We start from the raw sequence: 27,482 nt of genomic DNA, 5'->3' as shown, positions 1-27,482 counted from the left end.
ATTGGGTAAGTTTTTCCAAAGGAATCCTTTCACTGGGAGTGAATCAGACTCGCTGCAAAGAGAACGTGGAGGCAGATAAAAGACACGTAGACCCCAGGGCTTGTTCTGATACATCGTTTTGTCCCCATCCCTTTGTTCCTCGGCACCCCAGGTGAGTGTAGGACTGCTGCAAGAGCCAGGAATTGGCTTTTCCCTAGATAGTTCCTGCCCACCCCACCAAAATGATATGCTGTGCCCCACAAGCAAGAAGAACTGCAGGGTTTGGAGGGTGTCTAGGAGGGGCTCTGCAGAATAAGGGCTGTTTTCCCTCCTTAGATTCCTGTACCTGCAAGAGCAGGTGGCAGGTAGGGGCGGGGTCACCAGCTGGGCAGCTCCTGAGGACAGCAAGGCTGGGTATCCCTGGATCCAGCTGCAGTCCTCTGCTCTTGGGGTCTCACCTAGACCACAAAGTGCTTCAAAGTCCTGTAAGATACTTCTGCTCCCGAGTGGCAGAGCTGCAGAGCCTGGCCCTCCTCCCAGGCCCTTCCCACCAAGTCTCAATCTATCCAACCATTTTCCATGTGGGATAAAAGTCTTGGCTAGTAAAACACTCATTGTGAAGCTATTTTCCACTGGCTTCATGGCCACACACAGCTGGATCTCCTTCTGGAGCAGCCAGCTTAGAAGGGTTGGATTTAGCATCCTGGAGAGGAGCCTGGGTGAGGGCGAAAGGCAGCAGCTCTGCCTGGAAGGTCCTCCCTCCACTCAAAACCAACCCCTCCCACCCCTTCCTCGGGCTGATTGGTGGATGGGATGGGGCAGGGCTGGCACAACGCAGCTCTCCATCTATTTAAAGGCAAGGGTGGGGCCCCTTCAACTACTTGCAGAGGGTTGTTTCACCTCGGTGGAGAGGAGCATTAGCCTGCAGAACAGCACCATGTCTTGTGTGAGTAGAGGGAGGCAGTGGGGTAGGTGGTGCTTCACAGAGTGGGGCTGTGGGGAACGTGGTGGCTTCATGTGAGGGTGCTTGCACTGTCCTCCTTCACCTGCTCATCAGCTCCTGTGTTAGGGGATCTGCTACAGTTGAGTGCCTGCTGCTGGGGAGGAAGGCTCCCTGCTGCTTCCGTTACAGAGGGGTGGCTGCTACTTCTTGTTCTGGCAGAACTGGGGTTTTTTTTTGCCCCTGCAGGATCTCTTGGGGGAGGTTTGGGGTGAAGGGGCTTGCTGGGTTGGCTCCCAAGCTGGTGTAGCCTGTTCTGCAGCAGCTCTGTTCTGGGGATGCAGCTGCAGTAATGTTTATTGCTCTCTGAGCATTTCTTCTGGGCAGCCTTGCTGCTTGCTTCCTGGCTGAAGTTTTCATGAGTCACTAAATCATTATTTCTCTCCTGTAAGGAAATAAGCTGTACAGAAGTGTCCTTTTGTGAGTGTCAAGGACTTCTGGGGGGATGCTTGTGCCAGCAGAGTGGCTGCACTTCTTTGATTAATCACTCTCAGACTAATGAAAGATAATTTATCAGGAAGCATTCCAAGTGCAAGTTCATTAAATTGGGGTGGGGGTGGGGGGTGGCAAAGACTTGATTTTCTTGGGATCTTGACTCTGCTGCAATGGAACTCAAGTCCCTGTGGGTCTGCCAAGGTCTCGTAGCTCTTCTGGAGAAAGCAGGGGAAAGTGTGACCATGGAGCAGGAGGATGCCTTGCAAATACTGAGCCTATGATAAAAACACAAACTCTTGGGAGCTAGGGAGCAAAGTGTCTGAGCCCCTTGATGCAAGGCTTGAAGTTCAAAGGCAAGCCATGAGAAGGGAGTGGAGGCTCTGTTTGTGTGGGATGATGTGAGACCCACAAGGCACACAGGTGTGTTTAGGACAGGGTGTGTGTGATGAGAGCTTGCAGGTATCTATGTTTCACTGCTGTGAAATACAGATGTGTTGATGGGAGCAGCAAGAGAAGGGTTGGGAAACCAGGTACGTGTCCCATGTGACTGGAGTAATTTCTATGGGATGTGTCTAGTGCAATGCCTTAGGGGCAGGGAGCTTCCCTGTCTCTTCTGCCATCCAAAGCAATCTGCTGCCTTGCAAGACAGCAAGGAAAGGTGCCAAGTCAGAGCAAGTGAGCCAGCAGGTACTGTACTAATGTCTCTGCCTCCATACTCCCCAGGGACCAGTATGCACCAACCTGGGACTCAAGCCTGGCCAGCGCCTCACTGTCAAGGGAAAAGTCTCACCAACTGCCCAGAGGTAAGCTGTGCATGGCCAAGGCACCAGCACCAAGTAGTCCCCTGTTGGTGGGGCACAGAAGGAATCCCCTCTTTGGGTGAGAGAAGAGTGGCTCTGGAAGGAGTTAACACCAGCAGTGCTTCCCAGTGAGTCACTGCCTCATGCATGCTGCCAAGGGGCTAAGCTGAAGCAGATGTGAAGCTCCAGCTGCGTGCACTGGCAGTGACCACATCCTCTCTAGCACAGGGTGAAGGAAATGGAAGCCATGTCTGTACTGAGATTTGGGTTGAGATCATCTCCACAGCCACATCCTCTTCCCTGCATGAAGGTGCCTGAGGAGCAGGGACACCATTACAGTGTCTTGCTTCGCTGGGCAGGAAGAGATTTCAGGCCAAGCAGCTGTCAGCTCTTGGGTTCTTTGAGCTGCAGCTAAGGTGCATTTGGAAAGGCTGAATGCTGCAGCAGGGCGTCTCAAGCTATCAAAGTCTGCTTTCATTCAGTGGAGATTCCTCCTGGGTGCTAGGGGAAAGGGTAGTGAGTGGGTAGGCAGAAGTAGAAATGTGCTCCCGTCTGCGGGGATCAGGGTAGCTGAGGCACCCAGAAAGTCTCTGCTGCAGCAGCCTCTAGCCCCTGTGCAGGTCGCGGCCGGTGGGACTCCTGGTGAGTAGCTGCTGAACCAGCAGAGGCAGTGTTCTAGAACTTCCCGGTGGCTTAAGGTCGACAGTGACAGAGAAACCTTCTGGGCTTTCTCTTGCTGAATAATATGGATCCTCACCTCTCATCTAGGTAACAGACCTGGAGGCAAGGTGGACACTGGGCTAGGAAGCTGCTTCCTCCCACTGCGACTGCAGATGCTTTGGGACAGCTAATGACATGGTCATTATTTCAGCTGCCTGTGGGGTGGGCAGAAGGCAGTGGCTGTCAGGCAGGGTGCAGTACCAGCTAAGGTACTGAAAGGAGATCAGTGACTCCTTGGGAGCTGCTTTGGGTGCATGCTGACTCCCTGTTCAGGGCAAGTGCCAAACCTTCCTTTTGTTCAGCTTTGTGGAAACTTCTTAGTACCTCTCCCAGGGATGGCACTGTGGGATCTGTTAACCCACCAGAGCAGAATCCCCCTTGCTGCCACAGCACTGTGTTTTTCCCCTAGGGAATCCATTACCCTCAATTGGGCTTGAAGCAATGGATCCAGAGATGTCATTACCATGAGCAACATGCTTCTCTGTATTGATTAAAACAACATTGATGTTGTCTTCCTCTGCAGCTTTGTGATGAATCTGGGGAAGGATGCTTCCAACCTTGGCCTTCACTTCAACCCCCGCTTTGATGCTCATGGTGATGTCAACACCATTGTGTGCAACTCAAAGAAGGTGGAAGAGTGGGGTGCAGAGCACAGGGAGACTGTCTTCCCTTTCCAGAAGGGGAGCACAGTAGAGGTGAGGCCTGAGATGAACTCTGTACATCCCCTGTGGAGGGGAGGGTGTTTGGCACAAGACACCTAACTGCAAGGACTGTCTCGGGATTGTCTGTGGTTGGCTTCTGCTTGGCCAGGGCCAGCATCCTGTGATGGGGGGTGGGGACCAAATGTACAGTCTCCAGCTAGCTCAAAGGGATGTTGCTATTGAGCTGAGTGGGAAATAAGCATTTCTTGGGAGACCAGAATGACACTCCTGTGGTTGAAGAGCAGATTATGCTGCTGAGCCTCTGCATTCTGCAAAGCAGAGTGGCACAGCAATGCTGGGGGGGGGGGGGGGGGGGGGGGGAAGTCTTGAGAGTATCTTGGCAGAAACTTTCTTTTTGTCTTGCAGGTTACTTTCAGTGTCAACCCAAATGACCTGACAGTCCACCTGCCAGGCCACCAGTTCACCTTCCCTAACCGGCTTGGTCTCTCTGTCTTTGACTACTTCGATACGCAAGGGGACTTCACGCTCCAGTCCCTCAGCTGGGAATAGCTTCCTCTGACACCTCCATCTCAAAGATACAGAAAGCCATCAATAAATAAGTTTTGGTCTACTCAGTCTCTATGTCCTGTTTCATACTGCAAGTCCATCTGGGTTGGTTGCCTTGCTGGAGGGGTGGGAGGAAGAAGGTAGCCAGCTTTGCTGGAGGACAGCATGTGAGGGGGATTGTGCCAGCCTTGACCCTTAGTGTCATGGATGGAGAGGAGAGTGATGGAGAAAAGTCTGGAAAACAGAAGGTGGAAAGCCAAGGAGAGTCTCAGGAGGAAATGCTGGGGATAGGTAACATTAAGAGGAGGGTGGAAGGGTAAAAGGGGAGGTAGGGTAAGTGCCTCTTGAGGTCTGGACTGACATCTTTGTAGTGCCTGAATAAAAAAGCTGGATTACATTTATCTCTTCTAGCAAAGCATGCCTGGCTGTTCTCAGCTGTGCTGAGTATGCCTAGCAGGGCATGAGGTGAGAGGAGGAAAGTCTTCAGCTGTGCTGGCTTTGGCCTGCACCCCCTGTAGGGGCTGATCTGTCTCATGACAGTTCTATGTTGTCGTGAGGCCTCTTGCTGCTGTATGGGAGCTGCAGGAGAAAGGATGCCCTCCTGGGTGTGGTGGAGCATGCAGTGGGCTCCTCATCCAAATTCTTTGTTCCAGTAAATGCAGAAGCACAAATGCTATTGGGCCACAGTTTGTGTGGCACATGAAGGCAGTAAGCTGGAGAGATCTGGTTTTATTCTGACCCTATGTGCCTTACCTGGTCCATTCAGAGGTGGGAGAGGCATCAATGCCCCAGCTGGGATGTGGGATACTAAGGATGTGTCCACGGTGCTTTCGATGCCTCTTCATTTATATTAGCTTGAGGTTGGCCTCTGAGGAGTGTGGAAATGGTGAGGTGTGTTTGATGTTACACTACAGCTCTGGCTGGGCTGTGGGTCATCACCCAAGGTGTCAGACAGCAGATGCCTCAAGGGCTCTGCCAGTCTGATGCTGCTTCAGCAGCTATGGTTACTGCTGTTGGGTAGGCTGTGCTTGGCAGGCATAGCAAAGGTGGGAACTTCCCTTGCCACAGAGTAGAGCAGTTACCAGGCAGGCCTGGGATGCAAGGACCCAAACCTAACTTCCAGGCTTGACCATGAACAATGTGAAGGACAATCAATCCTATGTTCTAGAAGGACACCCTGCAGGCCTGGCTGGGCCTGTTCCTCCCATAAAGCAGCTGCAGAGCAGCCGAAGCATGGGAACCTGCTTCCTGTGACAGCAGCACCTCCCGGTCTTGCTCCATAATTCATGAGGCTCTGCCAGGTCCTGTATCTCAGGTACCCATGCAGGTGAAAGACTGATAAACTGGAGGGCTGAGGAAGAAGAGATGATCTGGAGACAAGGGCTCAGAATGGGCTTTTGAGCTGGGAGGCAGGAACACCTGGGGTGTTGTCCTGGTTTAACCCCAGCCAGCAACTAAGCACCACGCAGCCACTCGCTCATCCCTCCCCACTTCCAGTGAGATGGTGAGGAGAATCAGAAACAACAACTGGAACTCATGGGTCAAGCTAAGAACAGTTTAATAACTAAACTAACAACAAAAATATGCTGATAATAGTATGAAATACAATGAAAAGAGAGAGCAATAAAACCCAGGAAAAGTGATGCTCAATAGAATTGCTCCACACATGTTCACCAATACCTGAGCAGCAACCTGCCCTGCAGCCAACTCCCTCTGGCTTTTATACTGAGCGGGATGTCCTCTGGGATGGAGGATCCCTTTGGATAGTTCAAGGCAGCTCTCCTGGACATGCTTCCTCTCAGCTTCCTGTGCACTTGCACGCTGGCAATACCCGAGAAGTTGAACAGTGCTTAGAATCATAGAAGTGGTAGGCAAGAATCATAGAATCATAGAATCAACCAGGTTGGAAGAGACCTCCAAGCTCATCCAGTCCAACCTAGCACCCAGCCCTAGCCAGTCAACTAGACCATGGCATTAAATGCCCCATCCAGGCTTGGCTTGAACACCTCCAGGCACAGTGACTCTACCACCTCCCTGGGCAGCCCATTCCAATGCTTGACTTCCTGGCAACAGCTAAACCCATCAGGATGTTATCAACGTTCCTCTCATACCCATTCCCATCCTGACTCCAAACCGTGGCACTACTCTAGCTACTCAGAAAGAAAATTGACTCTACCCCAGCTGGAACCAGAGCAGGTATGCAAGTAAATTGCCCAAAGCTAGTCTGCTCTGAATGATCAAACCCTGCTTTTTAGGGTTGTATCTGTAACAGTAAACATAACATCTAACACTGCCACTCTGCAGGACCGCAAAGGCTGGGGACTCTCCCTGGGGCAAGATATGGATCCTTTCTAGGCATAGGAAGACAGTTTAGCTATACACTAACGAGCCACATTAGGCCCTCAAGGTGAGAGACCTGGGCCAATCTGTGCCATGGCACTGCTGCAGCCTGGCAGCCTGGGGTGTGTTCGGTAGGGGCCAGAGAGCTGGGGATTTCCTCAGCCACAGTCAGGGACCCATACACTGGACACGTAGTGGAGCTCCCTCTTTGCTTGCAGCTTCCTCTGCTGGGCTGATCTTGAAAGCTGAGCAAATGTGCTGACCTCCTCGAGCTGTACTTCAGGGCAGTCTCACAGCATTTCTTAACTGCACTTCAAAGTCTTTTGGTTTTTTTAGAAAGGCTCTTCAAAGATTTTTTTCATGGAGAGCAGGGGAAGAAAGCTGAGTATGAGCTTTACCACAAGATGGACCTTATCCAGGTCTCCTGCTAACGTAGCTGCTGCTTGGTGTGACTCACTGATCCTGTGAAATCTGTGACTCACTGTTGTCTTGACTTTGTTATGGCTTGACCCGTTGCTAGTGAGGAGGTGAGGGGTGGTGAGGGTTCCCCAGCTGTGTAACTTAGATCGAGGCTGACTGCTCCCTTCCACCCACTCCCTGCCCTTGTGCAAGCTGGAGGCTGGCATGTGAGGGCTGAAGGACCTGCGGATGGAGTCAGGGTATGGGTACTTGAGACAAGTGTCCTCTGCTCAGGCGAGGAGGGTGAGCAGCCTTGCCAAGGGGAAGGCAGGTAGGAAAAAGCACTGTAGTGGGAGTCACTGCACACCAACAGGATTTCTCAACTTGACCCCTGCCAAAGGCTAGGAGGTGCTCCCCACCTGGGCAGCTGCTCACCCCTCACTTTCCCTCACTGACCCCAGCAACTCACCAAGAGCTGGGGGATGCTGTGACCTCCCCACTGGGCCTCCCAGGAGGGTGCCAAGGGTCAAGCTGTGCCCATGCTGCTGCAGTCAGGCTGCTAGCAGCAGCTGCCAGTGAGCAGGGTGTAGAGGAAGGGATTGATGCAGCTGTTGCTGTAGGCCAGGCAAGTGACACCACAGCTGGGGCAGGCCTGGGTGGTGGGGCCAATACCCAGGCCCTAAGTAGCTGCCAGGCCCAGAATGGCAGAAAGCACACCCAATAAGACACCACAGTGGCAGAGATCCTGGAGAACAGCCACCAGGCAGTGGTCCTGGCAGCCCTGGGCTGCAGGCAGAGGACAGGAGGTATGCCTGGTACCAGGATATACCTGTGCTGTGAAGAGCACTGTCAGGCAGAGCTGGAAGGCTCCAAACTACCAGTCATGGGCAAATTAGGTGCAGACCACAAAGGGCATGGTGGAGAGGTACAAGAGGTCAACCAGGGCAAGGTTGATCAAGTAGACCCCCAAGGAGGCTGCTGAGGGACCTGCCACCTTGCCAGAGCATAGATGTTCCCTGCCAGCCCAGTGAGGCACATGGCTAGGAGCACTGCACCCAGTGGCACCACGACCAGGCTGTCCCCTCCCAGGGCACTACTGCTGTCACCCACACCACTGCTTTCCTCAGGGCAGCTGCCACCCTTGGGACCCTCTCTAGGCTTTATGCTGATGAGAGATCTTTGAGGAGGATGAGCAAGAGCAAGCCAGGCTGCCAAGTGCTCCTTCCCTCTGCCTTCCACCCTCACTGTAAGAGACACATGTAGCCTTAGTGCAAGAGGGAAGAATAGCAAGAGTTCAGCAGACAGAGGGACTCCAGAGAACAAGGATACTATTCCCCACGTCCAGCTGTCCAGTTCATTTTGCTCATGGTGTCCACCACAAGTTCCATCCAGCAGTTTTCTTTAACCACCAAAGGGCTGAAGAGAGGACACCCCCTCCCCTTCAAGACTGATGGGGACAAAATATCCCCTGCCAGCCAGAAGGAAATGTCTCTCCTCTTCACCAGCTCCTCCTTTGTTGCCTCTCCAGCGCTCAGCAGGCCCAGAGAAACCAGCAGACTGAGTGGACAAGCAGATGTCTCCTTCTCCCAGGTATGTATGTGTCCTCTCAGCTCAGACAGCCTCTGGCAGTTGGCCTCTGCCTCCCCAAAGGAGCCACTGGACAGCTGCTTTTTCCATTGCACAGAGGAATGTGTCTGACAGCTTCACACTAATGTGAGCACAGCCACAGCTTACACTGGGCTCTGGGCCACTAGCTGAGGAGCCATGCTGGTGCCCTTCTCTTTCTTACAGCCATGGTCCTTCTTCCCCAGAGCCTTCCTCTGCCTTCCTTTGGCTCCCTCTTCCTCCTTGTTCTTATTTCCCTTTCTTTTTCTCCTTTCTCCTTGCAGAGTTTTCTCCTTTGAAAGAAGACCTGGCTGACAGCCAAGAGTCCCTAGCACAGCAGGGAGGGGAACCATCATGCTGCTGCTTTAGGTGAGAAACAAGGGCTGGCCCTGACCCCGCAACAGGCAGTGAGCTGCCACACTGCTCTCTCCTCGGCCCTTAGCAAGCTGGGCGGAGAGGGCCCGGTCCACACCTCCTTTCAGGGCTATCAGGGCCCCTTGAGGCATAGACAATGGATGTAGCTCCAAGCAAGCCCACCAGATGGTAGGACATCACACATTTTCTATGACCTGGCCCAGTTCCACCCTTGTTCCCCAGCCAGGAGCAAGCTCCTAAAGTCTCGGATGGCCAGATAATTTAGATCTACTCTTTCCTTGCTCTCCAGAAACACCATCCTCCTTCTCTGTGTTTTCCTCCTCCTTCCCTTTTCCTCCAGGACCTGCTGCCTCACCCCAGGGCAGTGAGCTGGAGACTGTTAGACAGGCACCATTGCCTTCTAGTGGGACACTGCTGAACGACACCTTCGGCCTTCTGTGCTACCTCGCTCCTCACCCACAGCCAAGACTCCTTTGTCTCACCGGACAGAGGCAGCAGGATGGAATGTGCAGAGCAGAGACAGATGTCCTTTTACCAAACGTGCTTCCTTCACAGGGGTTTTCAGGCCACTCCAGCCTTCTTCTAAAAATTATTATTCTTATTTGGTTTTTTTTTCATCTTTGGTGTATTAGCCATGCAGTGGTTGAGTTAAATGCCTCCACTCATCTCCAGCAGCAGCAAGTCACAGAATCACAGAAACATTCAGCTTGGAAAAGACCCTGAGGATCACGAAGGATAACCCTACCCTGTAAGGGTCACTCTTAAACCATGTCCCCAAGTACCACATCCAAACAACCTTTAAACACATCCAGGGTGGTGACTCAACCACCTCCCTGGGCAGCCCACTCCAGTGTCTGACCACTGTAGAATCAAATCAGTTAGCAGCAAACAGAAGGGAGCATCCTACTAGCACTGCCATCACAAGCACCTTCCTGATCAATGTGCTGTGTCCAACAGCTTCAGCTTGACCATGTCACAGGAGTGGCCATATGGCACGTGGCACTGATGCAGGCAACCTCAAAGGCCTTCATCTAGGTTATCTGTACCAACTCTTGGCACATCAGGTTATACAGTTGTCAGCAGAACTTGTCTGGTCCTTCCAGCACATGAAACAGATTTCCCAGGAGAGCTTGCAGATACAAACAGCACAATGTCCACCTGGAGACCAGTGCCAAGTGGTATCCCTCAGGGGTCAGTGCTGTTCAACACCTTTGTCAGTGACATGGATAGAGGAATTGAGTGCACCCTCAGCAAGTCTGCAGATGACACCAAGCTGTGTGGCACAACCAACTTGCTAGAGGGCAGGGATGCCTTCCAGAGGGACCTGGACAGGCTGCAGAGGTGGGCTCAGGCCAACCTCATGAAATTCAACAATGCCAAGTGTAAGGTCCTGCACCTGGGTCAGCGCAATCCCAAGCACACCTCCAGGCTGGGTGGCAAATGGCTAAGAGCAGCCCTGAGGAAAAGGACCTGGGGGTCTGGGGTGATAAAGAGCTCAACATGAGCCTGCAGTGTGAGTGCAGCCCAGACAGCAACTGTGTGCTGGGCTGCAGCAAGAGCAGTGTGGCCAGCAGGCAAGGGAGGGGATTCTGCCCCTTTGCTCTGCTCTCGTCAGACCCCACCTGGAGTAGTGTGAGCAGTTCTGGAGCCCCCAACACAGGAAGGACATGGAACTGCTGGAGTGAGTCCAGAGAAAGGCCATGAAGATGCTCAGAGGGCTGGAGCAGCTCTGCTATGAGGACAGGCTATGAGAGCTGGGGCTCTTCAGCCTGGAGAAGAGAAGGCTTCAAGGAGATCTTATAGTGGCCTTCCAGTATCTGAAAGGGACCTACAGGAAGGCTGGGGAGAGACTATTGACAGGATGAGGAGTAATGGGTTTAAACTGGCAGAGGGGAGATTCAAACTAGATGTTAGAAAAGGGTTCTTTTCAGTGAGGGTAGTGAAACACTGGCACAGGTTTCCCAGGGAGGCTGTGGATGCTCCCTCTCTGGAGGTGTTCAAGGCCAGGCTGGATGAGGCCTTGGGCGACCTGTTCTAGTGGGAGATGACCCTGCCTATGGCAGGGGGTTGGAACTGAATGATCTTTGAAGTCCCTTCCAACCTAAACCATTCTATGATTCTATCTCTGGGTCACTCTCTACACTCTTCCCAGAGAACTGAACTTGCAGGTCATTTAGATGGAGCTTGAGTTTTCTTTTTTAATGGGCTGCCCCATTTGCACATTTCCAGAAGCAAAAGGCACTTAGTTTTGCAACTAAGGCTTTGCAGTGCCTTTCAGTTTTTAGTACAGTCATGCTCCAAACTGGGAGAGATCAGCAAAATGCAGTGAAAAGATATTTTTGAGTGAAAAGTTCCATTGTGTCATGGCAGTAAAATGAGTGATGCTGGTTCTCAGCCAGGAATTCAATACTCCTAGCAACTTATAGTGGTCTCAGCACACAGAGGTCCTCTTTGGAACATGCTGGGCCCTAATTTTGGCTCTAATGTAAAGATCCACATTCCACCTGCCCCAGGAAATGCAATGAAGAGCCATGGCTGCTTGCTCTGATTCTCTGTGCCTTTTTTCAAGAAACAGCCTCATGCTTTAGCTCAGCTCACTTAGGAGGTTCAAATAAATCAGAAAAGGTCTAAAAATTCATTTCTTTAGGAGCCAATTAATATAGTGGTTGCCTCATTAATCCCAGTTAACTCTCACACTGCCTGTATAAGACTGCAGACACATCAGGTTATACAGTCATCAGCAGAACTTGGCTGCTCCTTCCAGCACATGAAACAGCTCTCCCAGGAGAGCCTGAAGATAGAAATCATGGGTTGGTTTGGTGGTTAGGGCTGTCACTAGAAGGACATGAACATACAGACTTCCTACTACTGCATAGCACTGTATGTGTATGTAATATGCAATCTACACATATTGATGTATAGGGCAGAGTGAAAGTGCCAGGCCTTTGACACACAAAGAATGAGAGAGCAGAGATCTAGATGTCTGGTTGATCCAGACATCAACCTGTAAGCTCTAGCAAAGTCAACAGTGAGTCCAAAGTCTGTATCAAACATACACTAGGCTGCTCTCTGCCAGACCCAACCTCTCTACATTGGTTTAATTAGAGACTCAAATTTCACAGCTGAACCTCAACGGTTTGAATATCCCTCACACATTTTGCTAGGGCAGTGTTGCAGCTCTCACTGCTTTTCATTATGTGCACACACACACTTTACCCACGCACATTTTTGTGCAGACCTCTTAACCTTCTCCGTTGAAAGCAGAGGAAAATCTCCACACAAATGTGGTCTGGAGAATCTTTCAAGTATACACATGGCAGGAGGAAAAAGGCCTCACATTTAGATGTTAGATTGTATCTTTTAAGTGACTTTTCTCAACTACAGCTCTAACTGATCAAACGTCTAGATGTTTCACATCTCTGACACCAGCAGAGAAGGCTGGTAAAGGAACAGTCTCTCCTGAGCCCCTGCAACCCACTCAGGTGTAGCTCCAGCCAGGCAGCTTTCTTGAGTAAGGTAGGTGACTGCCTGCCGTTTCATGCAGGAGTGATGCTAGGTCCCATGTCCAACACAGCAAGTGCCAAGTTTTCAAGGTCCAACTGACAAGCAAGGTCTGCCAGCAGCCAGTCAGATCACAGCAATTTAACAGTGGCAGGTTGCATGAGGATTCAGACTCAAAGTCTTGCACTTCAAAGGAAGCAGCTTAATTGGACCCTCAGAACAAGGCAGACCCTCTATGGAGTGAAAGAAGTGCTTCAGAGGGTGCTTCAATGATGTCAATATCCTCTTCTCTGCTGACAGCCTGCCAGGTAAAGTCACAGCAAGGCTCCTGCTTGGTTTCCTAGGATTTGAACTTGAAGTAGGCTTCAACTGCATTGAAGGAAAAAAGGTGGTGCATTAGGGCAATACCCTGCACCAGAGAGGCAGGAGGGGAAGGAAACAGCATCCAGGCACTTACTGGCATACTCCTGTGGTGTCATGGCCTGGTCGATGACGCTAGTGAAGGCTGTGATCCAGTCCAGCTGGTCGGTCTCCGTCTCACAAGTGAAGAGGTATTCCCGGTCAGGGGTGACAATGGTGAGGCCATAGTGCCAGGAGAAGTTGCCCTGTGTCCCTGAAGGCAATCCCTTCTGGACACTATATCCATTCTCTCTGCTGCCCACAAATACCTCACCCTTAGCAAATGCATCCTGAAGATCAGAAGGCAAAGACAGGGATTTAGAGAAACTCAGAAGAACCAGGGAGCAACAGCAGTGCACTCAAGGACAGGGAGAGAACGGGTGGGGACCAGGAATGCAGCAGCAAGAATATCTGAAAGTGGTCAGAGGACTCAGAGAGCAGAGAGGCTATGCTCATAGGCAGCAGCAGAAAAAAACTTAAGAGCAAAAGATCTTGAGGCCTGAAGGAGGAACTGCTGCTCCTGTCTCTCCATGTCACCCCCTCCATGTCCTTCTCCTCCCCATCAACACCTTTACATCGTTGCACTCCTTGTTCCCATTGTCTGCAGGCAGTGAAAAAAAACACAGAAAGGCTGTGATGAAATGAGTGGGATGCAAAGAGGAAGAGCTAGAATCCCTTCAGAGCAGCTAGGGAACCTGCAAGCAGCCCTACCGCAGAGCAAAGACTCTGGCTGTACTTTGACCCTGCCCTCAACACTGCTGCCTGCAGCTCAGATCTCCCCCTCACCAAGGGATCCTTGAAGTACATCAGCCTGCGGTGATCCAGCGTGAACCAGCGCTTCTTAAACGCCTCTCTCTGCTGTGAAAGGAAGAAGTGACATAGGTAAGGGGACAGTGCCCTCTGCCGCGAGCAGTGCGAATGGATAACCAAAATCCATCCCGACCGCTTGAATCAAGCCCCTGCCTTAACAACAACCTCCTCCTCGCCCTTTCTGACCTCGGAGAAGAGATCAGCACCGGGTTTTTCAGTCCCAGCTGCTGTCCCAAACTCTTGGACTTTTGTGAAGGACCCCAGAGTTGTGACAGGAGAAATCTAGATGCTAAATACCTGTAAGGTCACGCACACACAGACACATGCAGAGAGATCTCCGGTTCTGGGAGAAAGCAGGGACTCTGGCTTCCTGTACTTTCACACGTGTCCTTCCCCTTCCTTCTACTGTCCCCTCCCTTGGTGCACACACACCGTTCTCATGGGTGTCTAAAGAATTGGGGGGGAACGGGGAAACAGCAGGAGAAAAACATTGAAGTAGGGAAGGTCGGGGGAGGTCCCTGACTTCTTTTGTTTTTTCCCTCCACAGCAGCTCACCTTGGGGCCAGTCTTCTCCATGTATCCCTCCTTCAGGAAGTTTCTTGTCAGTCGAGTTTTAATCTGACAGCAAGGCACAGGAAACATTAATTTAGCCACTTTTCTTTGCTAGTCACTTTCACCATCCACCCCTTCCTTCTCTTGCCCCAGATTCAGCCACCTTTTAAAATCACATTTGCAGAACTGCCTAACCAGAAGTCACTTCTGCCTGCAAAGTGCCCAGAAACATCACAGAGCAGTTGTCTTCTGGCCACCATAGGCCCTTTATACAGGTTTTCTCACCACCACCACCCCCCCCATCTAAACATGGCCATTTCCCCTCCAGTATCTGGGGTTCTAATGGTAACTAACACACTTTTTCATCACATCCCCAAGTACCAGCAGGAGATCAGCAGTGTTCTGGGGCTGCCTTACCTCACTGTCACTGGCAATGGGAAATGCTACCTTCAGATAATGGAACTGCACAGAGCGAATGGCATTGAACCAATCCACTACCTCCTGAGGATGGAAAGGACAGGAAGCTTAGCCAGAGCAACAATCACAGAAACATATCATAGAATCAACCAGGTTGGAAGAGACCTCCAAGATCATCCAAGCCAACCTAGCACCCAACCCTGGCCAGTCAGCCAGACCATGGCACTAAGTGCCTCATCCAGTCTGCTCTTGAACACCTCCAGGGACGGTGACTCCACCACCTCCCTGGGCAGCCCATTCCAATGCCAATCACTCTCTCTGGGAAGAACTTCCTCCTAACACCCAGCCTGTACTTCCCCCAGCACAACTTGAGACTGTGTCCCCTTATTCTATTGGCCTGGGAGAAGAGAACAACCCCCACCTGGCTACAGCCTCCCTTCAGGTAGTTGTAGACAGCAACGAGGTCACCCCTGAGCCTCCTCTTCTCTAGGCTAAACAACCCCAGCTCCCTCAGCCTCTCCTCATAGGGTTTTTGTTCCAGGCCCCTCACCAGCTTTGTCGCCCTTCTCTGGACACCTTCCAGCACCTCAACATCTCTCTTGAATTGAGGGGCCCAGAACTGGACACAGCACTCAAGGTGTGGCCTGACCAGTGCTGAGTACAGGAGCAGAATAATCTCCCTCGTCCTACTGGCCACACTGGCACCGTGGTGGGTTAGGAACTTCCCACACATGCACTATAGAAATTTAGCAGACTAGATCAGATGGCTTGCAAGTAAGATGAAGCTATATTTACAGCAAAGCAAAATTTAGGGGTGTATATACACAATATATTTACAAGTATTTACAATTATATACAAAGAAGTAATAATACAGAAATCCAGACTCCCTCCTGGACAAATAAAGCTGCCCAGAAGTGGCTCAAAGTTGCCCTCTCCTCTCTCTCTCTCTCTGTCTTCCTTCCCAGACAGACAAACAAAGCAACCAGCAAAGCTTAGGTTGTTTTCTGTTAGCCAAGATTAGTGGAAAAGATACTAGAGCAGAGCGAGGAGGAAACAAATAAATTCAGCAACACAGAGCAGAGTGGGACAAATTGCTGACATTTTGGCTTTTTATCCCTCTCAGCAAACCAATTAATAATATAGACTTCATCATTATTTTTTTTTCACCACCAATGATCTAATTTCTCTCATTAAAATATTCCAGTTAGCCTCAAATGAGCACACTCACCTAGCTGCACCCAACCTTATGTTAACTACATTCACAGCCAACACACAGCTGCCCCATTCCCTACAGGCAGCACAGCTGCACATCCTTTATGGCAGCTCCTCCCACACAAACCAACTCAGACAGTGCTCCCTGCAGCAAAACTCTCTCACAGACACACAGACCCCCCACCCTGTCACACATGCAGGCTCTATCCTGTCCATGCTTCAGACTATGTCAGATCAGCAGCTTCCCGAATCAGCTCAATTGCTTTGCAGTGTTTGATGCTAACTCCAGATACCTTTCCACTTTCATGGTAGACAAATATATTCCGGGTCTTGTTGTCTTTGAGATAGGTGATCTGCAGGCCATTGGGGTTCCCAATCTTCATTGGTTGGAAGGTAGCATTGATGACATCTATTTTAACATTGATTTTGGGTTCTTTGGCCTGAAAAACGAATGACATTGGCCATGCATGAACAATCCTAGTGGGAAGGAGATCTAAGTGGTGTTAAGGCAAGGTCAAAGGGGTTTTAAAAGATAACAACTGCCTCTTCCCAACAAAACTGTTTTAGCCCATACTTCTTTTGCTGTACAGTGTGCTTGAACCCAAACAGTGGCCCAGTCTCTCCAGTTTAGATTTGATTTGTGAATTGTGCCTACTCTAGAACTGCCAATGACACCCCCATAGTGCATCTGACTTTATAGGTGAGCCAGTGTAGAAGCTAATTGACCTCAAAAGGAAAGACCCTACTCCTAGCATCATAGAAGAGTTTGGGTTGTAAGGGTCCTTTAAAGATCATCTAGGCCAATTATCCTGCAGTGAGCAGGAACATCTTCAACTAGATCAGGTTGCTCAGAGCTCAGTTCAACCTGACTTTGACTGTTTCCAGGGATGGGACTTCTACCACCTCTCTGGGCAATCTGTTTCACCAGCCTTGTTGCAAAAAAAAATAATCTTCCTTATCTCAATTTAACCTCTTTAGTTTCAAACCATCAACCCTTGCCCTGTCACAACAGGCCCTACTAAATACTGAAAGGCTGCAGTAAAGTCTCCCTGGAGCCTTCTCCAGGCTGAACAACCCCAACTCTCCCAGTCTTTCTTCACAGAAGAGTTCCAGCCCTCTAATACTTTTTGTGGCCCTTCTCTAGACCTGCTCTGACAGGTCTATGTTTTTTCTTGTGCTGAGGACTTCAGAGCTGGATAAAATACTCCAGATGAGATCTCACCAGAGTAGAGAAGGACAGACTCACTTTCCTCGACCTGCTGGCCATGCTTCTTTTGATGCAGCCTAAGGTACAATCAGTTTCAGGGTTGTAAATGCACATTGTCAGCTCAACTCCAGCTTTTCATTCACCAGTAGCCCCAAATCCTTCTTTGCAAGGCTGCTCTCCATGCCCTCATCCCCCAGCCAATACTGATGCCAGGGGCTGCTCTGACCGAGGTGCAGGACTACACACTCAGCCCTGTTGAACCTCATGAGCTTCACACAGACCCATTTCTTGAGCTTGTCCAGGTCCCTCTGGATGGCACTCTCCTGCTTCTCCCTACCCCAAAGCCATTTCCTCTCTTGCTACAGCATATTAATACTTGCCCCATTCACTTCAAGGAAATGAATGAGCAGCAAAGGAGCCCTCCTCAGAAGAAACCCAGCAACAGGGCTCTGCTGTCTTGGCTCCCAGTGGGCTAAGGCTGGTCCAAATGACAGTGTAGGGTTACACAATCAAGCAAACGGACAGGGGTGAAGCGAAAGATCAGCAGTGAGGGAAGAGTGTAGGGAAGCACAAAGGGAGCACATGGGGAAATATCAACCTGACAGCAGGAAGGGGACCCCTCTCCTCAGTAGCACGTTTCTGTTATCATCAGCCTGGGATGAAAAAGGCCACCACCTCAGAAACATGAATAGGAAATAGAAAGACCTCCATGACCACACACTGAGGTGGGAATTGATCACCATACTCACATCCTGCTTGGTGAAATACTTCAGACTTCCCTCTCTCTCAGACAAGAGGAACTTGCGTGGTAGGAACTGCCCACTGTCTCGACCTCGCTTCCAGAGGATGCCTTCTTTCACCCCTAGGAATGGAAAGGCCACTTTTAAGAGCAACCCCCAACCACAGCAGGCATCACAGAGATGCATGCAGCCTGGAGTCCCAGCCACATCTCTGGGATAAAACACATGATGGACTATCACTGAGAACAAGCACTTGAGAAGGAGATGTCTCACCTCTGACTTACAGATGAAGATGGCAGTGTTTCTGCATTTGTAGCCCAGATAAAGGGTCACCAAAAGACATTCCCAGATGCTTCCCAACTCCTAGCCTGATTCCCTACTGTAAACATCAGAGTCTTGGCCTGCACCCTGGTGAGGGACCAGGACTCTTCCCATTTGACTCTGCAGGCCCTTGGGCTCCAGTACCTTGTGTTACAGCACTGGCAGTGACATTTCAAAGACAACTGCCGAGGTTAGAGGGGGTGGCATACAGCAGGCCATAAATTCCTTACTGTTGAGGTCTGACTCCATCAGGATAGCAACTAATGCCAAGCCTGGAAGCAATTGCCCACGATCCAGCTCCCCCTAGAGCAGTGCCCTGTAAATATCAGCTGGGTTCTCAGGAGATTTGCAACATTAACCCCGTGGGTTATGGGATTTGCATCCTTAACACTATGAGCTTTCTCCTCGTGGTGCTCAAAAGCTTGCAGTGAAGGCAAGAGGCATGCTGCTGTGCTCTGCCCTTACCATCAGAATAGGGCAGATGCTTTCCAGGCTCGGTGAACTCTCTGCGTTCGTATTTGGCCCGGATCCACTGTTCTCTCAGCACGCTACAGAGAGAGGTGACAGGTTGCTCAGAAACAAACCAGGGGAACCCAAAACCTCCCTTCCCCCTTTTCTTCTGCACACAGCAACTTACTGGCAGTCATTGTAGGTTGGCTGGTAATAGTAAATAGGGATGTGAGCTTCATATATGGCTTTAGTGACAGCATTCCCATGCTTGGCCAGAAACTGCAGAGGCAGACAGAGAGTTAGTGCCTTCTCTCATGTTGGACCTTCTTTCCTCCCTGCCCCAGTACCGGGCTAGATGCACATAAAGCTCCAATGGAGTATCTTCTTTCCCCTCCATTGCAACATCCCAGCAAAGTTTGGCTGCAGAAAGGTGGGTTTCAAAGGTCTTGCCTGCTCTCAGGAGTTACACTGATTGCACCAGAATCAATAGGTGTCATAAATGCACTTCCGTGGGGTGGGTGCACATGCACTCAGTGGAGTTCCTGCCATGCCCACATCTCTGGGGAGACCAAGTTCTGCAACACTTCTGCAGTGCTGTCTGGGAGGACAGCACTGAGTCTCTTCACTCACCTCCAAAGAGCAGCAAGACTATTTTGTTTGGATCTCTGGAAAATGTTTTCATTCCTCTGAAGATTAATGGGCTGAAGGGGGTGTAAGAGGGAGAAGCCACGTTCCCATAAATGCCATTTTTCTCAAGAGACCATGTTGTATCTGGAAACTCTTTTCAGGGTGTGAATTGCCCACATTTTTAACCTCAGACTGCTGACACTAAGAGAAATACTGAGGCTGGATGCTGCTGACAAGTGGGAAATGAGCAACCTGGAGCAACAAAAGCCCTGAACCTTGGCAAGACATATTGCAAGAGTTCTGCATCTGCCATGAAGTAACAGAACGCAGGGAGACACACAGGGCCTCTTCCCTCTCCCCATGGGTTACAGGGAGTTCTCTCTGCTTAACTATCCAAAGCACCAGCAGCAAAAGTGACAAATTACATCAGAGTAGATCTCCAACTCTGTGAGGCCAAAGGGCTGACTTTACCAGGACAATTAATTAAGGTATGGCCTAGACCTAATCCATCTGACATACCAGTGGGGATATAGATCTCACCTGCACCTGAGCATCATCCCAGTGGTCCATCTTCAAGGATTTGACTTTGCTGATGCTAGGGATGTTGCGGTGAATTCCTGAACAGCTGAGGCATATAAAAACACCCAAAGTAGAGGATGCCCAGTCAGGATCTGAGGGTATAAAAGAGTGTGACTAGAAGTAGCAAATTGCCCTGGGAGATATGGCTCAGCTGAGAATGTGGTCCTGAGAAGCAGCTGCGCAACCAGAGTTTCATCTGAGCTGATTAACTAATACCCCAAGTACAAATGCCTGTCAGGAAGAAACACAGCTATTAGTTCTGCCCTCCCCCACCCCTACATCAACAACTCTACCTGAATCTCGGTTGACCTGAACCTTTAAAAACACTCTGAAGTGCTCTGTGAACTCTTTTTGTGTAAAGGGTCACTCACCAAGAAAATAAAACTACCTCTGGGAAAAGACTCCAGGAGCTATTTAGTGAAAGACAGCAACAGTGTCTAGCTCAGGAAATAAAAGCAACCTTGAATCAAAACATTTTCTGGGCAGATTTAAGGAGGTAAAATGATACTAATTAGCTCAGTCTTAATTTGGCTTGGGTGCTGCAGTCCTCAGACTGGGTAAACCTTTTGGGAGGGCAAGCCCTTCAGTGAAAAAAAAAATCTCCAAGGTGCATGTGGCAGGTTGTCAGTTGAGAGCTGAGTCACAGAGAAGACAATGCCCTCCTGAATCATGCCCTCTTGCTGGAGCAGTTAGGATTTCACTGGGAGTTTTCCTGTCAGGTCCTGACTGCGCATAACCTTGATGGGTATTTGAGATCTGACGTGATTAAAACCCACAGTGCTGCAGCTTCATAGCCCCTGCTCATCTGGCACTACCGCGTCCTTGTCCTTCTTGCCACCAGCACTCTGGCGGCATCTCCTTCTTCCTCTTTTGCCAACTCACCTCCAGGGAGAGGAAGCAAGTATCCAGAGCAGTGCCTCTCCTTCCTCTCAACCCCAGGCTCCTTTGTAGTCCAGACAGTCAGCACCGGAGCTGCTAGAGAACAGCCCTATCTCCCTGCTTCCTACTCTTCTTCTAGCAGCTCTTAGGGACTCACCTGGCTTCCTTCTAGCAGCCTTTGGGGACTCACCTGGCTTCCCACAGTCTGCACACAATGAGTTTTCTGCTCTTCTCCACACCTCCTTCAGTGCCTTCATGATCCGCTCGCTGCCTCCAGACATCACCTCTGAATGCTACCCCTCCAGGCAGGGCAGGGCAGGGCCAGGAGGGCAGCTGCCTGCACCTTCTGCACCTGCAGGCCAACCCAGTGCGTTGCCCAAGGGAGAAGAAGCCAGCAAAGAAACAGGAGCTCTGGCAGACAAGGAAAAGGGGAAGGCAGCCGCAAGGCTAATGCAAGGAGCACAGAGGCTTGACAGAGCACCTGAACCAGCTGAGCAAAGGCAAGGGCAGAGGCTGGAGGCTGAAGTGCACCCAGGCTGTGAGTGAGGAGGAGGAGATCTGCCCCATGGGCGTGGAGGGAAGTGCAGCAATTAACCACAGAACTGGTTTTTCCGCATTTCTGCTGGTGAAAGGACAGGCCAGGAAAAGAGTGCGAGCAGCCAGCGAGCTGATAAAGGCGAGGCAGCTCTGAGCCAGCTGCCGCTTGGAGGAGGCCATCAGGCTGGGTCAGGACTCAGTACACTCTGTGGGCTGGGGGAGCTGGCTCTGGCATCAGAACCTTCCGAAGTCAGCTTGGTCACCATGCAAGCATTACATCCATTTTTAAGGCAAGGACCAGAGAGCAAGAAAGGTTCGAGAGTTCATCCAGTTGCTCAAGCCAGGAGTCAAGGACGTGGAGGTTCTGATGCCCCCACCTACTAGCACTGGTACCTTTCTCCACTGCCTACAGGAAGCATGGCTGTTTGTCCAGGGTCTGCCTCCTGCAGACACAGAGCCCAAGAGCCAAGACCCATCCCCACACTTGCCTCCCCCAGCTGTGAGAAGCAGCATGGGTGCCACTGACAGCATGCCACGGCCACAGCTCGAAATAAACTTTTAGACCTCTATTGAAGAAATAGAAATGTTAAGTATTTGGAGACAGAACCTTTTATTAAAGGGATTAAGATGTAAAACACTCTCGGAGGAGTGCCAGCATCTCAGGGCAAGAGACTGGGTGCACAAGACAGGGCCGGTAAGAGCCTTCTGCGGGCAAAGAGCTGAAGAGCAGCAGGAGCTGGAGGCACCCAAGCCTTAAGAAATGCTCTGTCCGCTCCAGCGTGGATGCCACCGCTGGGCACATACACCTGCCGGGTCCACGAGTGGCTTCTCTCTCCTGCCGTAGCCTTGTGGAAGATGCAGCCCGGGAGCAGGCGAGGGGATTCACACAGCTCCCCCACAGCGGTGGGACAAGAGGACCCCCATGTCGCCTCCGCTCAGCTCCTTCAAGCCACGCCGCAGCTGCAGCAGTGGCATCGGCGTGCCTCCCCGGCGACCCCGCACCCGAGAGCCACTCAGCACCGGCCCCCACCCCCAAGCAGGCCTGGGCGGCACAAAATGGCGAGCGGGGCGGAGCGGAGCTCGGCCCTCACAGCCGGGCGGTGGCGGAAGGGGCGGGCGGCAGCAGCGGCGGCAGCAGCAGCGTGGTACCAGCCGCAGCGTGGTGCCAACATGGGCCGCAAGAAGAAGAAGAAGGGTCTGGGAGGTCGTGAGGGGCGGCTGGTGGTGACTTTCGACGAGGAGAAGCGAAGGTGAGGCTGGGCGGGCTGTGGGATCGTGGGCAGGCAGGCGCCGTGCCCCGGTGAGAGAGGCGCTGAAGCGGGCACCGGGCGTTCTGTGTTGGCGGCGGCAGGGAGTACCTGACCGGCTTCCACAAGCGGAAGGTGGAGCGGAGGAAGGCGGCGCTGGAGGAGATCAAGCGGAAGCTGAAGGAGGAGCAGAGGAAGATGAAGGAGGAGGTACCCACCCGCTCTGGCCCTCCGTGGGAGAAGGCTGTCCCCCTCCCGCTATGGCGAGCCGGGAGCGAGGCACAAGGCAGGGACCGGGGCGGGGGCAGGAGGGGTCTGCGGGCTTCCTCTTCCCCGCTTGCCGGAGGACGGGGCCGTCTCGGGCGGAGGGTGGGCAGCTGGAGCAGCAGAAGCGCCGCAGTGATCTGTTTCGCTCCCTCAGCGGCACCAGGAGTACATGAAGATGCTGAGCGAGAGGGAGGAGGCGCTGGGTACGTGCTGGGCCCTGGCGGCGGGGCGGGAGGTGGGCGCCCGTGGTCAGGCACCTTTGGCTGGGTGAGCGGAGCTGGAGCAGGGATGCTCGCACATCACCTCACCAGGTCAGGTCCTCACTCCTTGTGCATCCTGGAAGGCTTGGCAGCGATCTGAGCGATGAGCCGCCCAGCCCTCTGTCCCTGGCGGGAAGGGAGGTCAAGTGGGTTATACAGAGAGGAACAAATGGGACTTTAAAGTGTTTAAAGCCCCTCTGTTAGGAGAAGCAAATTGCCCTTCCTGCCTGTAGGTCAAGCCTCTCAGCTCTTTAACCTTGCATGCAAAGGCTCATCTCCCTCCCCACCTTGGCAGAACAGGAATGAGTGACCATACCCTGTGGAAAGTCAGGCCCTTTGCACGCAGGATTTCTTGTCTTGCAGATGAGGCCGATGAGCTGGAGCACTTGGTGACATCGCAGACAGAGTCTGTCAGCATTGACCACCCAAACCACATTGTAACTGTCACCACCATCAGTGACTTGGACCTCTCAGGAGCACGCCAGCTGGGACTGACCACCCCTGTGGTAAAGTCACTTGCTGCCTCTTTGTACCAGCCATAAATGTTCTTGGGGCAGGCTAGGTAGGGCTGGTGTTTCTGAATATGCCCAAAGGCTTGCAGGTGTCTAGCAGCAGGGATGAAAAGTGAAACTTCTAACTTTCCCATTCCTCCACACCTTATGTTGGGCCTCTAAGAGAAAGAAATGTCCAGTGTGAACTCCAGACCTCTCTGGAATCCCTTGCTAGTCCCAGCTGAGCTTCTGGAGGAGAAGACAGTATTTTAAAAGCCAATACAACACAAGCAGCAAGATTTCAGACTTTACATGGTCTGTCTGCAGCCCCTTCCCTGTATTCTGTCCAGGAAAAATTACTGTTAACGTGAGAAGTTTCTGTCCTCATGACCTTGTGCTTAGACTATAAGTAAGTTAACCATTCAGTTTTGGTTGTGGTTACTTTTATTCTCAAAACATACTGTAAGTTGGATCTCATTTGTTTCATAGAGGCTTTCAGGCACTGGTTGACTTGATCTCCTGGGTCTTCATGACTTGTGGCTAGATTTGAGTTCTTTGAGGAAATGTCTGTATTTGGTAGTTAATCTGTTTACATTTATGAGCTCATTTGTCAATCTGATAATCCACTTAAAGAGATTCTGATAGTAATTTAAGCAAAAAGCTGAAACCTCCAGTTCAGTTTAGACTTGAGTTGCATGGCCATTAAGATTGTGCTGAAGGTTTTGGATGCTGGGGTGGGTTGCTCTAGGACTTAACCACTGGTTGTCCCTTTCTGAGGGGCTGCAATAAGAAACCTTGAGATTTTAACAGTAAGGAATGTGCAGAACTAAAAAAAGACTGAATAGGTCACAAAAGAGGATGAGACCAAGAAGGCAGCAGAAACGCTGGAATCTTAAAGCTGCTTGTTTTAATGTGTCGATTTTTTAGTCTCTTTGCTTCTTTTTTAAGGGGAAAAGTGATGGATCAGAAGAAGAGAAAGGAGAAGAGGTGGTGAACAAGCCTCTGCGAGCAATGCCCAAGAAGTCCAGAAACCCTTTGCTGTCTGAGAAGTACGTATACGTTAGTTTAACTCTTTGCCAGCCTCTGCATGCTCTTCGGGAAGCTCTCTCGCCCCTAGACCCGCGGTGTGGCTGCGGGGAGCGGATGCTGCGCTGTCCGCACCGGCGGGCAGGAGCCAGCAGAGGGCACTGGCAGAGCACTACCTGCCCCTGCCGCTCCCTTCCCATCGTGCTGATCCCTGGTGTCAGCAGTAGCAAGAGGAGGATGCAGTGCAGGACAGCCTTTGTCCTAAACTGTTTACCTCGTCTTTCCTCACGGCAGGCATTCCAGAGTGCAGGGTTTGTCTCTTGCACTGAAGGTCAAAAGATCCTAGAGCAGCATTCTCCACATTTTTCAGTATCATGACTACTTTGGAAATGTGGGGAATTACTTAACTGTGGTGGCTGGGCAGCCCACTGCTCACTAAACCCATTTTGGTTATTATTGTGTGTATGGGCTTGTAGATTTCCTACTCAGTCAGGATGGTGCTACCACAATGGAGTTCCTCTGGGGCTTGCCAGGGCTGGCATCCATTCCCACTGGGCACACAGGGCTGTCCTACTACTGTTATGCTCCTGTTGTTGCCTTGCTCCTGTGGATTTCTGCCCCAAACAGTTTTCTCTTCCTATCTTTTACAGAATCTGTTCTCTTACTGCCACGCTGCATATGCACAGCCAGAAAAAGACAAAAGGAAAGAGACTGCAACGTGGGCAAGGCCCACGCAAGAAAATCCAGAAATCCACGGGACGAACGACTAAGACTCAGCGCCGGAGGTTGACAGGCAAAATGAACCATGACCAAGATTAAGGGAGAGATCAGTGCTCAGACCAGCAGCTGAGACAGAGCTCCACACCTGGACTGCTGCTCTTTGGGCCCCCTTCATTATGGGCCTTTTTGACTTGGCTCTCTGACTAGCAGTGAGCCCGGGTTAGCCTGTCTCTTGTCTCGAGAGTGCTCGCCACAGCGATTAGATACTCCCCATTTATTTCTGCAGGGACCTCCAGCTAAGTGCCTGGGTGCCACAGAGTCTCCACACACTTCTGCTGGAGGTCACGTACTCTGTTTGGCATAATCCAGCAGTCCTTGGGCCTCTCTTTCCAGAGCTAATACTTGGCTTTATCAGAGGAGCGGATCTGGGGCAGAGTGCAACAGGCACATTGTCGGAGCAATTTGAGGCTTGGAAGAGCTCTGCTTCCACTCATACATCAGTGCCCTGGCATTTCTGCTGTGCAGTAAATCCTTTTTCCATGGAGGTGTGGCGTCCTCTTGTCCCATGTGTTTCTTCTTCAGTGCCACACCTGAATGCGGGGATTCTTCTTGTTTGGTACCCATGCCAGGTGAAATTAGTAACTTTGTGAATAAACCCTTACAAAGTCATTTTGCTAAGAAAAGAAACCCCAACCATTTGTGACTTATTTAAAGTGTAACAAGCTGCTGTGCTAATGCCAATACCAGCTGGAAAGAGGGAAGACAATTCCTAATGCTTAAAGAATATTGAAATCTGCTGGTGCTTGGAAATGAAATAGCTAGGAGCTATTTCTGTGGTAACACAGAGCCAGCCAGAGCAGGAACGGCTCATTCCATTGTCTGCTGAATATGCTGATCTTAATTCTGATAGCTCAGGGGAGTATGAAATGCCCTAATGCCCTTGCTCTGTGTGTGTGGCCCTCTGAGATGGGAGGGGCAGAAGCTGCCCTTTACCTCATGGCTGCTGCAGTCAGCAGCTAATTGCCTTTCTTCTTGAGACTTCAGTATTTGTTTTTTAGCATGGATGCCTTCAGCATCATAGGGGAAGGTTTGCATGTTTGTGGTTGTGGCAAAACTGAGTAAAAAAAGTGAGCCTAGGCAGCATACTGGAGTGTGTCCTGGAGTATCTGCAGAAGATGGTGGCCATTCTCCTTCTGTCAGCTGGGCCTCCTCCCATGCCACATGTGTACTGGCAGGGAAATGACACAGGAAGAAAAGGCCTGTGTGGCCAAAACCCACACCAGAAAATTGGCAACACAGCAGTGGGCAAGCACATGGATTCCTCAAGCCAGAAATGGGAGGGGAAAGTAAACCAGTGCCTGAGGCTCCGTGGAGGAACATCAGAGCAATGCTGATGGCTACCAGCCACTAAAGCTAACAGCACCAGCTTGACGTATCTGCCCCATCATTTCTTGGAGCATGCACATGTGTGTGCACACAAATTCTTCAGTGTTGGCAGTGTGATCCCAACACTGACAGCAAACACATAACTTCTGCTAGAGCATGTTCTGGAAGGAGCTGGGTGACACACGTGGTGAGGAGCAGGATCGTTTTGCACCTCCCTTCTGAAGAAGGTAAATGATGGAGAAGTGGATGCTGTTAGCCATGTGCTACTGGTGCCTTGTGTGCTTGGACTCATGAGTCCCATCCTGGGCTGAGTTGTTGGGCAGTAATGGTGAATAACCTCAGTCACATCATGGAAGAGCAGTGTGTGGTTTCCTCATCTCCAAAACAGCTCTCCCATATTGCCTTAAAGCTTGGGAGGTTTAATGCACAACCTTGCCCATCTTCTTGTCTCACCCTGGGGTGCTGGCTGTTTCAGAGCTGCAAAGACACAATTTAGAAGCAAGGCCATAAGTCTGATGCTGGACTGCATCTCATCCAAAGTGTCAAGAGGAGCCACGTGTGGAGCATGAACTCTTTCTTCTCTTTGGCATTTCTGCAGTGACTGGGTTTGAGAAAAATGTAGGAGGAAAGGGGAGGGATGTTCTGTTTGGTGTACCACACCAAGGCACAGCAGCTCAAAGCTGGAGGACAGTGTGTGACACCCTCATTCTGGGTTGTACAGCAGCTTTCCCTTTTCTCCAGGACGTAGTGCCTTGTGGGTTGACTATGGGCAGGAGGGAACTTGTGCTCCCCCAACCCCAGGAGTTTCCTCTGGAGCTGGGATGGCCACTAAAGGAAATGTACAGTCTGTGTGTTTGTGGAGCCTGATGAAACACGGAGGGTGAACTGTGGCCTGGGTTGCCTCCTGTAGACAGCCTGGCATAGTGGCTGGGGTAGCACTGGATTTACCTCGTTGTAATCCTGATGGGATATTAAGAGTGACCTCAATAGTT

General features: G+C 51.1%; 3 protein-coding genes and 1 pseudogene across 3 annotated transcripts; 2 read left to right on the top strand and 2 right to left on the bottom strand.

Annotated features, from left to right (window-relative positions):
• The first annotated feature begins 841 nt into the window (after window positions 1–841).
• Window positions 842–4,206, top strand: LGALS1 (galectin 1). The gene is made up of 4 exons (XM_064154795.1): window positions 842–925; window positions 2,138–2,217; window positions 3,458–3,629; window positions 4,002–4,206. Exons 1-4 carry the CDS (start codon window positions 917–919, stop codon window positions 4,143–4,145), a joined length of 405 nt encoding a protein of 134 aa, XP_064010865.1. The 5' UTR covers window positions 842–916; the 3' UTR covers window positions 4,146–4,206.
• A 3,106-nt stretch (window positions 4,207–7,312) lies between these two features.
• LOC135181617 (urotensin-2 receptor-like) lies at window positions 7,313–8,992 on the bottom strand (annotated as a pseudogene).
• Window positions 8,993–11,931: 2,939 nt separating this feature from the next.
• On the bottom strand, window positions 11,932–21,204 carry LOC135181863 (arf-GAP with dual PH domain-containing protein 1-like). Its single transcript, XM_064155303.1, has 11 exons — window positions 20,747–21,204; window positions 19,639–19,769; window positions 18,659–18,750; window positions 18,487–18,569; window positions 17,710–17,822; window positions 16,047–16,193; window positions 14,541–14,624; window positions 14,127–14,189; window positions 13,548–13,619; window positions 12,820–13,051; window positions 11,932–12,731 (listed from the first exon to the last, which is right to left on the bottom strand). Exons 1-11 carry the CDS (start codon window positions 20,835–20,837, stop codon window positions 12,703–12,705), a joined length of 1,137 nt encoding a protein of 378 aa, XP_064011373.1. The 5' UTR covers window positions 20,838–21,204; the 3' UTR covers window positions 11,932–12,702.
• Window positions 21,205–22,201: 997 nt separating this feature from the next.
• Window positions 22,202–27,482, top strand: NOL12 (nucleolar protein 12). Its single transcript, XM_064155304.1, has 6 exons — window positions 22,202–22,343; window positions 22,445–22,550; window positions 22,762–22,810; window positions 23,231–23,373; window positions 24,307–24,407; window positions 25,035–27,482. The coding sequence occupies exons 1-6, from the start codon at window positions 22,264–22,266 to the stop codon at window positions 25,201–25,203; spliced, it is 648 nt and encodes a 215-aa protein (XP_064011374.1). The 5' UTR covers window positions 22,202–22,263; the 3' UTR covers window positions 25,204–27,482.

This window comes from Pogoniulus pusillus, chromosome 15, assembly GCF_015220805.1.
Source record: "Pogoniulus pusillus isolate bPogPus1 chromosome 15, bPogPus1.pri, whole genome shotgun sequence".
NCBI classification, from domain to species: domain Eukaryota; kingdom Metazoa; phylum Chordata; class Aves; order Piciformes; family Lybiidae; genus Pogoniulus; species Pogoniulus pusillus.
The sequence above is the reverse complement of the archived record's forward strand: the minus strand, read 5'-3'. Positions and strand labels throughout refer to the sequence as shown.

Bases quoted from the DNA above. Each gene is read 5' to 3' on its own strand.
- LGALS1 (XM_064154795.1), top strand. The intron at 2,218-3,457 runs GTAAGCTGTGCA...CTTCCTCTGCAG, and splicing joins GTCTCACCAACTGCCCAGAG to CTTTGTGATGAATCTGGGGA. The intron at 3,630-4,001 runs GTGAGGCCTGAG...TTTGTCTTGCAG, and splicing joins AGAAGGGGAGCACAGTAGAG to GTTACTTTCAGTGTCAACCC.
- LOC135181863 (XM_064155303.1), bottom strand. From the start codon at position 20,837: ATGTCTGGAGGCAGCGAGCGGATCATGAAGGCACTGAAGGAGGTGTGG. The intron at 14,190-14,540 runs GTAAGGCAGCCC...CCTTGCTGTCAG, and splicing joins CCATTGCCAGTGACAGTGAG to ATTAAAACTCGACTGACAAG. The intron at 12,732-12,819 runs GTAAGTGCCTGG...CCTTCAATGCAG, and splicing joins GACACCACAGGAGTATGCCA to TTGAAGCCTACTTCAAGTTC.
- NOL12 (XM_064155304.1), top strand. From the start codon at position 22,264: ATGGGCCGCAAGAAGAAGAAGAAGGGTCTGGGAGGTCGTGAGGGGCGG. The intron at 22,551-22,761 runs GTACCCACCCGC...TCGCTCCCTCAG, and splicing joins AGAGGAAGATGAAGGAGGAG to CGGCACCAGGAGTACATGAA. The intron at 24,408-25,034 runs GTACGTATACGT...TATCTTTTACAG, and splicing joins AACCCTTTGCTGTCTGAGAA to AATCTGTTCTCTTACTGCCA.